Source organism: Dreissena polymorpha, chromosome 11, assembly GCF_020536995.1.
Source record: "Dreissena polymorpha isolate Duluth1 chromosome 11, UMN_Dpol_1.0, whole genome shotgun sequence".
Taxonomy (NCBI): domain Eukaryota; kingdom Metazoa; phylum Mollusca; class Bivalvia; order Myida; family Dreissenidae; genus Dreissena; species Dreissena polymorpha.
In genome coordinates this window covers 17,255,721-17,270,992 of record NC_068365.1, presented here as the reverse complement: position 1 = coordinate 17,270,992, position 15,272 = coordinate 17,255,721, and the positions used below count along the sequence as shown (strand labels likewise).

At 35.1% G+C, this 15,272-nt stretch overlaps 2 protein-coding genes across 2 annotated transcripts in view; one reads left to right on the top strand and one right to left on the bottom strand.

Moving 5' to 3' along the window:
* Nucleotides 1-556: 556 nt before the first annotated feature.
* Nucleotides 557-15,272, bottom strand: part of LOC127851046 (ubiquitin-conjugating enzyme E2 S-like) — a 60,931-nt gene continuing 46,215 nt past the window's right edge. Inside the window, exon 5 of the mRNA XM_052384508.1 lies at nucleotides 557-5,099. Within this exon, the coding sequence (XP_052240468.1) occupies nucleotides 4,976-5,099 (124 nt within the window). The 3' untranslated portion in view covers nucleotides 557-4,975. The remainder of the gene's footprint in view (nucleotides 5,100-15,272) is intronic.
* Nucleotides 8,248-9,109, top strand: LOC127851047 (uncharacterized). Its single transcript, XM_052384509.1, has 2 exons — nucleotides 8,248-8,434; nucleotides 8,712-9,109. The coding sequence occupies exons 1-2, from the start codon at nucleotides 8,251-8,253 to the stop codon at nucleotides 8,894-8,896; spliced, it is 369 nt and encodes a 122-aa protein (XP_052240469.1). The 5' UTR covers nucleotides 8,248-8,250; the 3' UTR covers nucleotides 8,897-9,109.

The window sequence follows — 15,272 nt, the reverse complement described above, 5'->3', positions numbered from 1 at the left end:
ATTTTCATCTGGTAATAGGATAAACCCCTCTTCTTCGAAGGGGGGAGGGGGCATAATAAATGGTCGAAAATCAACTGTATTGAAACAAACGAATTGAAACATAGTACATGTATATGCCTTTTAAGTGGTGATTTTCTTCAAATAACTTTTTAATGCAATTTTTCTTCACAATATCAACTAGTGCATAAAAGACAGTTTTTATGCTGCTTATGGAATCAGAATTGCTTTATTTAATAAGCCTGTGTTCTAGGCCAAATTTCAATGAGTAATTTATGCTCACGGTTATGCTGCACGCAACGTGAAATTTTGGCAGACGAATTCAATGATTTATTCTAAAATCCTATGGTATTGTTACAAAATGCAAGAAAAACTGTCTTTTATTTTGATTTTTAAGCACTAACGGTTTTGGCAAATGTATTTCAATAACCTGAGATTTTGCAAAATAAAAGTTCTTGACCGGTGTGTTAACATTCTGTCCAGCCCATGTGTAAACCCCTGTGAACCCTGTTGATCCTGCATCCTGTTTACACGCAACAGTAATTACAAACATCGCTCGAAGAATTTTATACATATTTATTATCGACTTCTGTAGATGATAAAAACATGAACTGCCCTGAAAATAATCGCACACAACCAGAAAATATGTCAAGTGTGCACACCAATCTCACGAGTTTATGCACGCAACCACACCTCACATTAATCAACCAACACAACACTTGCACGAAACAAAATTATTGAGAAAAGAAACTACAGAGATGCACACATAAAGATTCATTTTAGGTAGACAGAGATGACAACATAATAATAAAATATGTGGCACAAACATTTAAGCAGCTGTGTAACTGAATACACATTTACATATTATGCAAAACGCATAAAGACACAAATACAAACTGATGAGAAACACAAATCTAGCGAAGTCCACTAAATCTTAGAGAATACTTTTAACGTCGGAGTTATTATATAGAGCAACAAAATTCTTTAATTACATGTAATAGCAAAGAAAAATGTTGATGGACATAAACCAACATATGCAGAGGAACAAATTTATGATTTATTTCATCAGAAACAAATCGAGATTTGAGCCTGCAGCGGATGTATCTGTGATAGAAAAGGTAAGCAGATAAAATGTTTGTGCTTTGAACAAAGTAAAGCAAGAAGGAGATCAGCCCATTCCAGAAACTTCAAAACCTGTCGAATAAATAGTGTTTGCGTTTAACGCTAAGTTAAAAATATTAAATCTTTATTAAATATACAGGCAACAAACCCTGGTCTCATTTTACTTTCATAACACAAACTTACCTGTATTTTACAGTCGTAAAATGTATCAATCAGCAAATGACCCACTAAATGGATTATGAATGAAAATCCAATATTTGCATCAATTAAAAAAAAAAATTCAATGATCAAAATGTTCTGTTTTCAAGAATTGTTCTTACATTTTCCCTTTAAATGATATTCAGAGGATGAAAGTCCTTTAAAAAAAAACTTAAAAAAAATAAATACCCAAGTCCCTGTGGCACTCATCTAAGACCCCAACAAACATAAACTGTACTACATTGGTAGTTTACACAAGGTTTCGCATTACACTTATAAGGCAAACTGCCCCGAATACCTGGCAGCAATGTTTATGAACAAAACACAATAACAGTTGAACTGAGTGCAGATATATAAAATTGTTAGTCCTGAGCAAGTTGACGGTGCGTGGGCCGAAATAGTGACATTTACAGCGTTGAAATGGTTTTACAAAAGCCACATATGGATATCTGCACTGCTTCATAGCGCCAGTTTGTTCAATGGTCAGGGACCACGTATAATTCTTATTATCAATAAAACTCTTAACATATTATTTGGGCAAATGTTCAAACCACCTTTCATGAAGATTTTTCTTTAAATTGACATAGTTTTTAAACCACCTAAACCAGTTTTTAACTCCCCAAAGATAGTATTTGGACATATGTTCTTACCCAATTTCTTGAAGATTGGACAATAAATGTGTCCTCTCAAGACTTCACAAGCTTTTTCTTTAATTAAACCAAGTGACATAATATTTTTAACCAGTTTCAAACAAGGCCAATCTATCCATGGGAGATATGTTCTGACCAAGAAGATTGGGCAATTAATGTGGCTTCTATAGTGTTAACCAGGCAAAAACCGAGGACACACAAAGGATGACAGACAAAATGTAATCACAAAAGCTTAGAATGAGCATGTTGTCATCAGATTGGCAAAACCATCAAACATAGTCAGAACTGGTAATAGCAAAACTACTTAGAAAAATCTCAAGTCAAGATTTCAGAAGTATTTTTCTATGTGAAAGCCCACAATAAATGTCTGCTAACAAAATCATTCAATTTGAATCATAGCATCAATATTTACTTGCTAAAACATAAGAATTTTTTTACAATACATTTAATGAATTTTTATGTTTTTCATAAGATATTTGACTATGTACCCAGGTTAAAACACACAAAATATAAACATACATTCAGTCAAGCTGATATTTCTGAGCCACTCTCTTAAAAAGTGGGCTTTCTGCATATGCCCAAAGTATCACCCCAGATTAGCCAGTGCAGTCCACACAGGCTCATCTGGTACCATACTTGGCTTTAATTGAATTTTGAGTTTAAAGGAAGTCTCTTCTTAATAAAAATCAAGTCTATGCGGCAAGTGGCGTCACTGATTAGCCTGTGCACACTGCAAAGGCTAATGTGGGAATACTTTAAGCACATGCATTAACTCAGTTTTCTCAGAGACAGGCGCATATGCATGTACAAAATAATAAATATAGTTACTCCTTCTGCACAAATTAAATAATAAAGGAACAATAAACACAACAAATATATATCAACATACATAAAACATATTCAATTCAATACAACTATACAATTTATTAATATATTAATACCAAAGCTCCTTTATGATAATGTACAAGCTTTGTATACACAATATACAATCATTGCTATATTCTGTTCCAAGAACACCTAGGTCGCTTCTGAAATGACAGCATTGTTAAAAAGTAAAAGAATGAATAAAGACAATACATTTACAAGTAATAAGTCATTTCATTTTTCAGCTTACAAATATATAGTTGAACTATGAATTCAACTTTTTAATTCACATAGAAAAATTAATCTGTACAATATTGTTCTCAAATTAGGTTAAAAAAACAGCCACTCCAAAGTTGCTTTATACATTTAAGAGACATTTTAGAATGTTCCCTTTCCAGAATGGGCAAACAGTAACTTTTGAAAATTTGCTAATGATATGATAATTTGTTCAATGGACATGATTAAATTTCTATTTAATAAGTTTCACCATTCATAAATTTGAAGCACTCTCTCACATTAAAATAATTATCATGCTGAAAACAATAATAAAAGATATTTGTAAAACTGGAAAAATACATGAAATACACTGTTTTTTTTATATTTAAAACATTTAATTAAGATTGAAAAACTTTGAAACTCAAATAAAAATGTTAAAAGTATGGACACTTTAGCCCCAGACAAACACAAATCAGTTTCACCTACATAAACAAGAGGGCCAAAGGCTGTCAGGAGCTCACCTGAGACCCAAGGAACCTAAATGTTCTGAGCAGGAAGTGTTCACTAGCTTTCTAAAAAAAAAAGCCTCAACAAATGCCATCCATGCTTTAAAAAAAACACAATCATTTTTAAACTCGGCTCAGATATAATTAAAATAAATGTTGTTAGCAAGTTTCATTTTGAATGGGTTACAAACTAAAATGTTAGTGTCCAATTGTTTTACTATAGAAACAAAAGGAAGCTTCCATGACTCTTGGCAGCAATGTTTTTCAATGGACAGGAATCAAATCTCACTCTGTGGAGAAATCGTTAGAACAAATGTTCAGACCAAGTCTCCAGGAGATTAAATGCGGACTAATGTGTTCACCAGCATTTTCTTTAATTCATCATAGTGACCTAGTTTACGACCCGACGTGACCCTTTTACCAATTTGGTTGACATACCATTGGAAAACATGTTCAGACCAAGTTTCATGAAGGTCAGGAAATAAATTAGGCCCCTGGGTGTGCTCACAAGCTTTTCCTTTAATTCAAACAAGTGAATCAGTTTCAAACTTAGGCAAAATAAAATTGAGGCAAAAGTTTATATCATATTTCATGAAGATTGGGCAATTAATATGTCCTCAATGAAAATGTTGATGAAGCACGACAAACATCGGAAAAAAGGTGACCACAAAAGCTCACCATTAGCATGTTATGCTCAGGTGAAGTAAAGCCAAACGCTGTTCTGTCTTTACAATTTCATTCCCATTTACTCAGGATTCTGTCAAATTTTTGCATCAAGAGCAACATTTCTAACCAAAATTTTAATACAGTATAAATTTGCGCAGTTTAAAAGAAACAAACATCACATAAAATGATTAACAATTTTTGAAATAAATTGTCATGCCTACTTTTAATTTTAATACAGGTAAATAAGTTATCACCTTAATGCTTAGAAATGAAAAAAAAATTACATGTATCCTTCTTTAATCTCAACATCCAGACACTCAAGCTGAAACAAACATACCATGGACAGTTGGAAGAATTCAGTATTAAACTATGCAGTGCACATCATGGATTAATGATAAAATAAGCCTTGCTCTGAGAAAACTGGGCTTAATGCATGCACGAATAGTGTTGTCCCAGATTATAGCCTTGCAGTCCACATTGGCTATTCAAGAACAACACTTTCCACCCTAACTGAATGTTTGTTTACAAGAGACTTCCTTTAAACGAAAATTCCATAAAAGTGGAAAGTGTCATCAGTGATGAGACTGTGTGGACTGCACAGGCTCATATTGGACAAAACTTTACACACATGCATTGAGCCCTGTTTTTCCAAGAGTGAGACTCAAATGTAAAATACAGTGAACGAAATGACAGCCATTTGGGATTGGTTGATGTTGTGTATGTGTGTGACAAAGATTTGTTTTAAGTCCAGAGACATCAAAGTCGCTTGAGGATTTTCTTTTTCTCTTTTTTCTTCTTGTCAAGCAATTTCTTGTCCCCAGCGTGTTTTTTCGCAATGGGCCCTTCTGAGATGGCGTCTGTGGAGACAGGCTCTGAAAACCTGCAACGATACAAACAGGTGTACACAGGTAATGCAGATTTATTGAAACCTAAAAATTTGGGATTTCTTAAGTAAGATAATTTTCAGTCAGGAACATATAACAAAATATAACATTTTGTATAGTTGAAATCTAAGTAAATCTCCAATGACTTTATACAATGACACTATTTGCGACCTGTCAATAAACTAGAGTACCTTCTACTGTCACTACTGTGCATATTACCGTAATTACTCTTTGTTTTCGGACACTTAAAAATAATCATATTTTTTCGTGTCCGAAAAATTAGATACGAAAAATATTCACAAAATACAGGAGTCGAATATTGAAGAGTCCGAAAATAGCGTCAAATCTATCAACGACTACAGGTAATAGCATGCGCTTGTAAAATACCATGCCGTATAGTATAAATTCAGTGTCCGACAAATCATTGCCCGGAGCCCGGGGGCTACAAAAATTTTTCATCGGGCTACTAAATTTTTCCAGCTGACGCCCGCCGGGCTACTATAAATCTATAAGAGCGGTAGCCCGGTTTATTGACAGACATACGTAGAATAAACACGCTGACCTTGTGTTTGTACACGGTGTATTGCTTATAATCCGATAACAACGTGCAATCAATTATCTAATCAGTCATCCATCGCCTGCGGTAATGTCGATTGTAAACAGTAACAGTGTATTTTAATCATCCAATCAGAATCAACATTTGTCGTCTGCTAATAATATAATGAGAGCCGAAAGGATAATTTGCGCACGTGATGCAACGTCATTTCGCAATTTGGAATTCTTTGTTTTAACCGCAATAATGAGTAATAGCGACAACGTTTTTGATGTCGTAAAATATCCAAGGACGCCGAACGGTAACGAAACCGAAAATGAATATTAATTACACTGGTGTTAACGCGGTAACTGAGTAATAGCGACAACGTTTTTGATGTTAAATATCCAAGGACGCCGAACATTAAAGACATCAAAACAATAACGGATTCTTCAAGCGGTAACGAAACTGAAAATGAATATTAATTACACTGGTGTGAAAGCGATTAACACCTGCTAATTAGTTTGCATTGTCAATTAATGATTCGATTAAAGGAGCGACTGTTAATAATAAAGGTAAGTTTGATTTCAATTGAGACAAACACTGTTTTAATTATTTGATCGAGTTGTATATAAGATGCACCGAATTTGTATCTTTTATTATAACGTATTAAATTAGTTTTGTTGGTGAAATGCAATATGTGACTGGATTAATATAAAGTGATTGGATTTATGAGCTGTTGTGTTTTTAATTTGGATTAAAGTGCACATGTGTTTAAACTATATATGCTCTAGGATATTTGTGCAAATAGATTTAATTACAAAATGGACCGTTTTGTGGTTCGTTCTTCAGGACCACAGGAACCAACTGCAAAGAAGAGATGTCTAGATGAGCCACAGCCGGACACATTAAAGCGTGCAAAATTCTCGGACAAGGACTATGATGCAAATAAAAGATTGCGGAAATTCCAGGAATCTTGGAAAGTGACATACCCCTGGGTGACGCATGAAGCTTATGACGATGACCAAAAACCAGGACTCATGTTCTGTGCTACATGCAGGGCCTATCCTGACTTGGCAGACAAGAGTTCAGCACTCTATGTTGGATGCAGCAACATGAGAGTGGATCCTTTGAAAAAGCATGAATTCTCATCAGCGCACATCAAAGCCACCAACAAGAAAACAAAGGACACAATGACCATGAAGGAAAGGAGTAAGTTGGCAACCAATAGCCCTATAGTCAAAGCAACAAAACGGTGCATGCAGATAACTATGAACATCTTAGTAGTCATGTTTAACACTGTATACTCACTAGCAAAGAAATGCAAACCGCTAAGTGACTTTGAAACACACATGGAGCTTCATGTAAAGAACAAAAAGGACATTGGTGGTGACTACATGGATATTGGAACTAATTATCACAATGAAAAGAGAGCGAAAGAGTTCTTGATGTCGATAGGGAACAACTGAGAGTAACCAAGACACGGCTTATTGAAAAAGTAAGGTTCCTCACAGTGCTGGCAGATGGGTCTACTGATTCTTCGATGACTGAACAGTACACTGTTTTAGTGATGTACGTCAGCGAGGGCTATCCGGTTACCACACTAGCATCGATAGAGGACATTGAGAACGCCAATGCATGTGGAGTTAAGAATGGAATTGAGAATGGACTCAACAAAATAGGGATAACAGATTCTTCCAAAATAGTAAGTGTGAACTTTGATGGAGCAGCAGTTATGATGGGATGTAAATCTGGTGTGAGTGCTTTGATGAAAGAAAAAAATCCTCGAATTGTGTCAATTCATTGTGACACGCATAAACTTGAGCTGGGAGTACTGGATGCCGTTAGAAGTATTGACTACCTCCTTAAATTTGAAGACATTGTAAAATCCATCTACAAGTTCTATGCAAGAAGTACCAAGAGGAGACGTGATCTTCAAGCATTCGCAGATATATTGGAATCGGAGTTACTACACTATGGGGACGTGAAAACTGTACGATGGGTAGCCAGCAAAGCCAGAGCCCTGAGAGCCATACAGCAAAATCTCTTTGCCACCCTTGGGCACCTAGAACACGCTGCGTCTGCGAACAAAACGGAAGAAAGCGGCAAAGCAAAGAAACTGCTACATGAGATGAAATCTGCAAGGTTCGTAAAATATCTGCACCTCATGATGGACTACCTTGAAATCATCACAGCTACATCCAAGAAATTCCAACAGAACAAACTACTGATCATGGAGGTACCAGATATCATCAAATCCACCACAGATGAACCGACGCTGATGATAGAAGAACCGGGACATCAAACATCTACTTTCTATGACCACTATGATCCAGAGACTGGGGACTTCACAGACCATGGAGACCATGTAATGAAACTGTCTGGACAACGTCTCACCACCTATGAAGAAGACAATGACAAAACCACTCTTCTCAAGCAAACTGTCAAATATCTTGAAGTGAGATTTATGGACTTTAATGAGAAACCCCTTAAGTGTTTTGATGCCTTCAATCTGAACAAATGGCCAACCAATGACACGGAACTTGTGAAGCATGGACGTGATGACATTAAAGAGTTGACTCAACACCATCCTGACTGACACTGAGCACTCTTCAATGCTCCGAGAATGGACCATCATGAAAAACCTTCTGAGGAAGAAGAAAACTGGAATAAACTGCCATGACCTCTACTGTGAGTTGCTCCAGACCCAGCCTGCTGATATTCAGAACATTCTAACCCTCGTGAACATCATGGTGTCAATATCACCTTCCACAGCAGAGTGTGAACGCCAATTCTCTGGTAAGATCAATATGTATATAAATTATATTAAATAGATCAACCACAGAATAGTGTGTTAATTGTCACTTTTAGTCTTTTAAAATGGTTAAAAACATTATGATTTGCTAGTACATATATGCATACATAAGAATCATAAAATACATGCATATTTCTTCGCCTTTGGAAAAAAATAGCAATATACAGGGTACAACAATATTACAGGCTTTAAAAAGTTATATTGTAAACAAAACATGTAAATAAAGTTAATAAACTCTTTATTCTATAATTTATATTTCAGCCATGAAACTCATCAAGAGCTGCAGGCGTTCACACATGCACCAGGACACGCTGGAAGCACTCATCGAGGGTGCATGCAGATGGACCACCACTCCAGGAATACAAGGCGGAAGGGGCTATCCACCACTGGATGGACTGTGGACCTGGGACACGCCACCTAGCAGGCCACAAGATCTCGTCAGCTAGTGACTAGTTAATAAAGTCGTTGTTGTATTGTTTGTACACAACTTTGAGGTGTTTAGTCAGTGTATGTCAATGACATGTAAAATTGCATACACAACTTGGACAATTAAACAGAATTATATTTTTGGAATGTTATGTCTGAATAACTTTTAAACTTTTAACTTTTAAAATACATATTCTTTTCTTTGATGTCACTGTCCACCGAAGATTATTCAATACATGCTGATATGATATAATTTCTTATGAATGAAAATGAATAAATAAAATAAAGAAGAAAAGATGTCTCTTATCATTTGGTTGGTAAATTTTATGGGCTCCCAAATATTTTTTCTGGTAGCCCAGTGGGCTACCTGGAAAATAAGAAATTTGTCGGACACTGATAAATTACAGTTATATATGTTTGCACTGCATTCTAAACAGGGTTGGCACCAATCGACCGCCCCCGGTTTTAACCGGCGGTTTTTACCGGTTAAAACCGCCCCGGTCAATACTCCCGAAGTGGTCATTACTGGTCAATACTGGTCGATTGAACTTTACCCCCAATTTTAATTTATATTCCATGCCTAATTAAACAATATTGATAATATAAATTAAACAGACATGTTGCCAATAATGTCTTAAGCTATTAATACCCACTAGTTTATACCTGTTCATGCAATTTGTAGGCCAATCTCTCAAAATTGTGCAAATAAGTCAAAGTTGGTCAATTGGATTTTTCTGGTTGATTGAACTTTTTTTCAATTCTAATGAATTATGATGCTCAGATAATTCTGTGCTTGATTCAACAAGAACCTGTAAATTACTGTGTATGCGTTGTTCCTCATACCCCACTGTCCACACAGTCTTCTAACAGTCTTCTCACCTATACAGGTTGGGGCACCCAAAACTGATAATAGGGCCTTAAATGGCACCTTTTTGACACAATCCTTACTTGTCATGTATTCTTGCATTGATTTCTTTAAATACTTTTTAAACAAAATAGTGTAAAAAACTTTTTTATTGATATAAGAATATAAAAACATAATAAGAAATAATTATTAAAAGAAAAAAATAATTGAAAAGAAGAGTAGACCCACAATTGGAAAACATCATTTGTTGGCAAAATCAAGAACTTTGATTGTTTATTCATTTGAATACCAATTGAACTTTTTAATATGAAAGGGAAAAAAACCTCTTAATACAGAAAGGAAACAAGTAAGTAGTAACTATTAAATTAATAGCAAGTACAATGTAATCTTCTTTTGTGTGAGTGATATGAAATAGCCTAAGGGCAGATTTGCTTAATTGTCAATATCAGAGACATAACACTGCATGCATTTTATTACCAACTAAGAGGCCAGATTTATAACCCTAGAATACACAAGAGTTCTGTTTGTCCATCTGCTTATCAAATAGATATATCAATAGATAAGTGAAATGCTATGGTACCTACAATAGTAATAATACTTTAGTAACAGATGTGATACACTGAGATAAAGATATTGCCTTAGTCCTTATGTATTTGAGCAGGGACCTATACAAACAAATGTATGTATAGGTCCCTGATTTGAGGCTGTTTCCATAAATAATAAAGAAGTAACTTTTTACAGCTTTAAAGATTTTTTTTTACAATAAATAACTCAGAAAAAAGTTTATCAATTACAGAATAATTATTGATTTAATATAAAATGGCTCCTTTGTAATGTTTAAATGCTACAATTTTCAATCGACCAGTATTGACCAGTAAAGACCAGTAATGACCAGTATTGACCGGTTTTAACCGGGTATTGACCGCCGGCCCGGTCAATACTCAATTGACCGGTCAATATGCCAACCCTGATTCTAAATTATGTTAAATGCTAAATGTATTTGACAGAAAGTTACTTCAAGGTTGTACTTTGAACAAAGAGTTCAAACATGAGCATGTGATGTACCGATATTCGCTAGTATGAACCTTTAATTAAAGCAGTAAAAATGGAAACTATGAATTCTTTGTTTGTTCATTTCCGACAGTTGTTGTCTAACACCTTCCATTGTTCATAAAACTTGCAATAGGGTGCATCACACTTTGAAGCGTTTAGTATTTGTCACAGTTATTTTACTGAGAAGGGGTAGTACCATTACGGTAGATAATTGAACGGTTAATTGGCACTACCCCTGGTAATTGTCATAACGCTTTTGCTATCGGGAGAAACCATTATTTAATACCGGTTTACAAGGTTATTTACCCAATAACCCTTATGTAATGGTCTGTTGCCCTCAGGTATGCAGCTGCCATGTTTTATGATAATCTGGTTGTAAAACCCATGATCGAAGGGTCATTAGATATCGAAAACAGGACCGAATTTTGGTAAAATAGCGCTGTAAAGTATACAGTTCGAAAACTTAGAGACATTAATTTTGGATGAAACCTCGTGTGTCCGAAAATTAAGAGTCACGAAAAATAATTATTTTTGCTAAAAAAAGGGGTGTCCGAAAACTTAGAGTGTCCGAAAACATAGAGTAATTACGGTAGCTTTATTCTCTTGTTATTAAATATATCGTAGGCCTTTTTTATTTTATTTTTTACAAATAAGGGAAGCAAAATTAAGATAAAACCAATCAAGATAACTAACTGATATAAAGTATTAGTATTTGGTTTTATACAAAAATATATCTATAAAATCAAATACTAATAATCAATTTGGTTATCTTGATTGGTTTCCCATGCCTATTTATGGAACTTAATCATGCTCATACATATGAATATTCAAAAATATAATTTCAAATAAATGAAAAAATAAATGAATTGCAAAGGAAAAAAAAAATTCATTAAAAAATAAGGATTGCAAAGGAAAGAAAATATATATAGATTATATAGAAAAATGTATACTTTTTTACCATGATGTCAATATTGAAAGCAAAAATTTAGGAAAACAATTAATAACAAGAGTGCCAAACTGTCACAAGATACGCCTGTTTGAAGGCTTTGGACAACTTGATAACTTAACCATGACCCATACTTGAGCTTGACCTACATATCATCAAGACACAACTTCTGACCAAATTTGGTGAAGATCAGATGAAAACTACTTCAATTATATAGGGGACACCATGCTAAATGCTTGAAATGCACTAAGTGGCCTTGTGACCAAGTGTTTGATCCATACTTGAGCTTGACCTACATATCATCAAGACACAACTTCTGACCAAATTTGGTGAAGATCAGATGAAAACTACTTCAATTATATAGGGGACACCATGCTAAATGCTTGAAATGCACTAAGTGGCCTTGTGACCAAGTGTTTGATCCAGCATGACCCATAAAACTACTTCAACTAGAGCTTTGTCATAGACGTGATGAATACCCCCACATGCCGCATTGACACATAATATTTTGCATGTTGTCTTCACAAAAAACAGCGGACACCATGCTCAATTTTTAAAACGCACTAAGTGACACCTTGACCTTGTTTTTGAGCCAGAAAGGCCCATGTTCTAACTTGGCTTTAAGATCATCTCCATAAAACTTCTGACCAAGTTTGGTGAAGATCGGATGTAAACATCTTGAATTAGAGAGCGGACACCATGCTAAATGTTAAATAACGCACTAAGTGACCCCATGACCTTGTTTTAGGTCCCAAATGGCCCATGTTCAAACTTGTCCTAGAGATCATTTAGATAAAACTTGTGACCAAGTTTGGTGAGGATTGGATGAAAACTACTTGAATTAGGCCATCCTTAAAAAATTGTTTGTTTGGCATTACCCGACCCAGATTAATTTGGGTGGGTAGGTAGGTAGGGATTTTTTTTTTTTTTAATTTTATTCTGACATTGATCTCCGATATATACCAAACTGAAAGGTAATTATCAAATAAAGCTCCAAGTCTTCTGCCTTATGAATGGAAATTGGTAAAGATTATTGTGCACCTTCCGTATCACCGCACATGTATTTGTAGGTCAATTTTTTCTATGAAGAACTTCGAAAATATAATAATCGACAAAAAATACTTTATCCGAAAACGACAGTCCAAAAAATTGTACGCATTTTGCACATGAAATAAAATGTGCATATCGTTTGAATACAGAAAATGAAAACAAGTAACCTAGCAAATATGTAATTAATATACTATTTGGTTGACATATTACTTTACTATAGCATAATTTATGAGTCAAAAACAACAAAGTAATTATAACATATTAATTTCAATCAAAAACAGAAAGCTGCAACATCTTCGACATGTAACTAATTATTTAATAATCATCCTTTAATTTAGATCGATAGTCGGAAGAAATTTGTAAAGTGATCAGCTTAAAAATAATTTATTAGGTGTTACGCTTCTTTTCATTTGCTTCTTTTTTATACGACTTTTGCCATCGGCCATTATATTGTAGGCAGACGACAATATCAATTGTGTATTCCATTATATGCGCATGAATGACCCAATATTACCCGATAGCGAACTCAATGTTGATTGGCCAGCTACCATATGCGGTTCAAATTGTTCATGGAAACAAAGAGAAAAATAGTTTGAAACAAGATGTGTTTGTGAAACACAATGTCCCCCTATATGATGTTTGACCTCGTAGGATGACCTTGACCTTGTGAAGGATGACCTTGACCTTTCACCACTCAAAATGTGCAGCTCCATGAGATACACATGCATGCCAAATATCAAGTTGCTATCTTCAATACTGCAAAAGTATTCATAAAATAAGCGATTTGGGCCACATATATTTGACCTCTGACCTTGAAGGATGACCTTGACCTTTCACCACTCAAAATGTGCAGCTCCATAAGATGCACATGCATGCCAAATATCAAGTTGCTATCTTCAATATTGCAAAAGTATTTATAAAATTAGCGATTTGGGCCACATATATTTGACCTCTGACCTTGAAGGATGACCTTGACCTTGACATTTCACCACTCAAAATGTGCAGCTCCATGAGATACACATGCATGCCAAATATCAAGATGCTATCTTCAATATTGCAAAAGTATTCATAAAATGAGCGATTTTGGCCACATATATTTGACCTCTGACCTTGAAGGATGACCTTGACCTTGACCTTTCACCAATCAATATGTGCAGCTTCACGAGATACACATGCATGCCAAATATGAAGTTGCTATCTTCAATATAGCAAAAGTTATTGCAAAATGTTAAAGTTGGCGCAAACAGACCAACAGACAGGGCAAAAACAATATGTCCCCCACTACTATAGTGGGGGACATAAAAACACTCCGGATTAAAATGGTGGATGTTTTCAATGAAATTTAACAAGATTTAAGCATATTCGCAAATTATATTTTTCTTGAGCCAATTAAATTCGCAAATGGCGAACGACAGCGTGAGCCCTGTAATAGTGAGCATTTATTCCAATGATAACACGTTCGTAATGCTTGCGCTGTCGTTTGCCATTTGAGTCATTTGGGAAACTATTGAGAATTTGGCTAAAGAAAAATCTAAATTGCGAGAATGCGAAAATCTAGTAAAATTTCGTTGAAAACATCCGCCATTTTAATCCGGACTGGTTTTCTATATTTGTCTCTTTGTTTCAATGAAAGTGTTTGCAATTCGAACAGTTAAGGAAACCTGGTCTGTACCCAATTCGACATTGCTTGGCCTTATTGTTAATGAAGTGCACATGGTAGCTGGCCAATCAGCATTGAGCTCGCTTACACATGACATGACGTTGTCGAATGAAACTTGAGAACAGGTGGAGCTATCAGATAATATTGGGTCATTCATGCGCAGATGTCGTATAGTTTGAATACACATTTAATATCGCCGTTTGCCTCCAAAATAGCGACCGGTCGGAAAGTCGTATAATGAGATAAGCAAATGAAGCAAAAACGTGACAATACCCGTTAATAAATATTTCTAAGCTGACCACTGTTTATCATTCTACCGAATATTTACCGAACTGAATTAAAGAGTGGTAATTAAATAATAAGTTATATGGCGATAATATTACACATCCCTGTCGATTGCCAAATTGAATTGAACGGTGATAATTAATTAATATGTTTTTTTACTCCCAAACTATCCTGAACGACAGCAGCGTATTTTAATTAAAGGGATACAAGAAAAACAGGAGCGTTTTAATTGTATTTAGAGTCTAATTAATCGCATATGCACATGTCAAATAAATAGGCGACTCAAATAAATACTGGTACGCGTTTTGTTCATTGCTATTCTAGATATCCTTGAAAGAGCATTTAATTAAATGACGCAAATAACCGGAAAGGATAAAAAGCAGAAAGGAAAAATTTAGCGGAAAGAAGTTTCGGCGAGCAAAAAAAATTTTTTTTGGAAAGTTTCAAAAACAAAATTCAGTTGGGCCGATTTTAGTGGGTCGGTCGGGTTATGCCAAACAAAAGCATTTTTAAGGATGGCCTTAGAGAGCGGACAAC

Excerpts from the sequence above, each read along its gene's own strand:
- LOC127851047 (XM_052384509.1), top strand. The coding sequence starts at position 8,251 with ATGCTCCGAGAATGGACCATCATGAAAAACCTTCTGAGGAAGAAGAAA. Across the intron at positions 8,435-8,711 it reads GTGTGAACGCCAATTCTCTG|CCATGAAACTCATCAAGAGC; the intron begins GTAAGATCAATA and ends TTTATATTTCAG.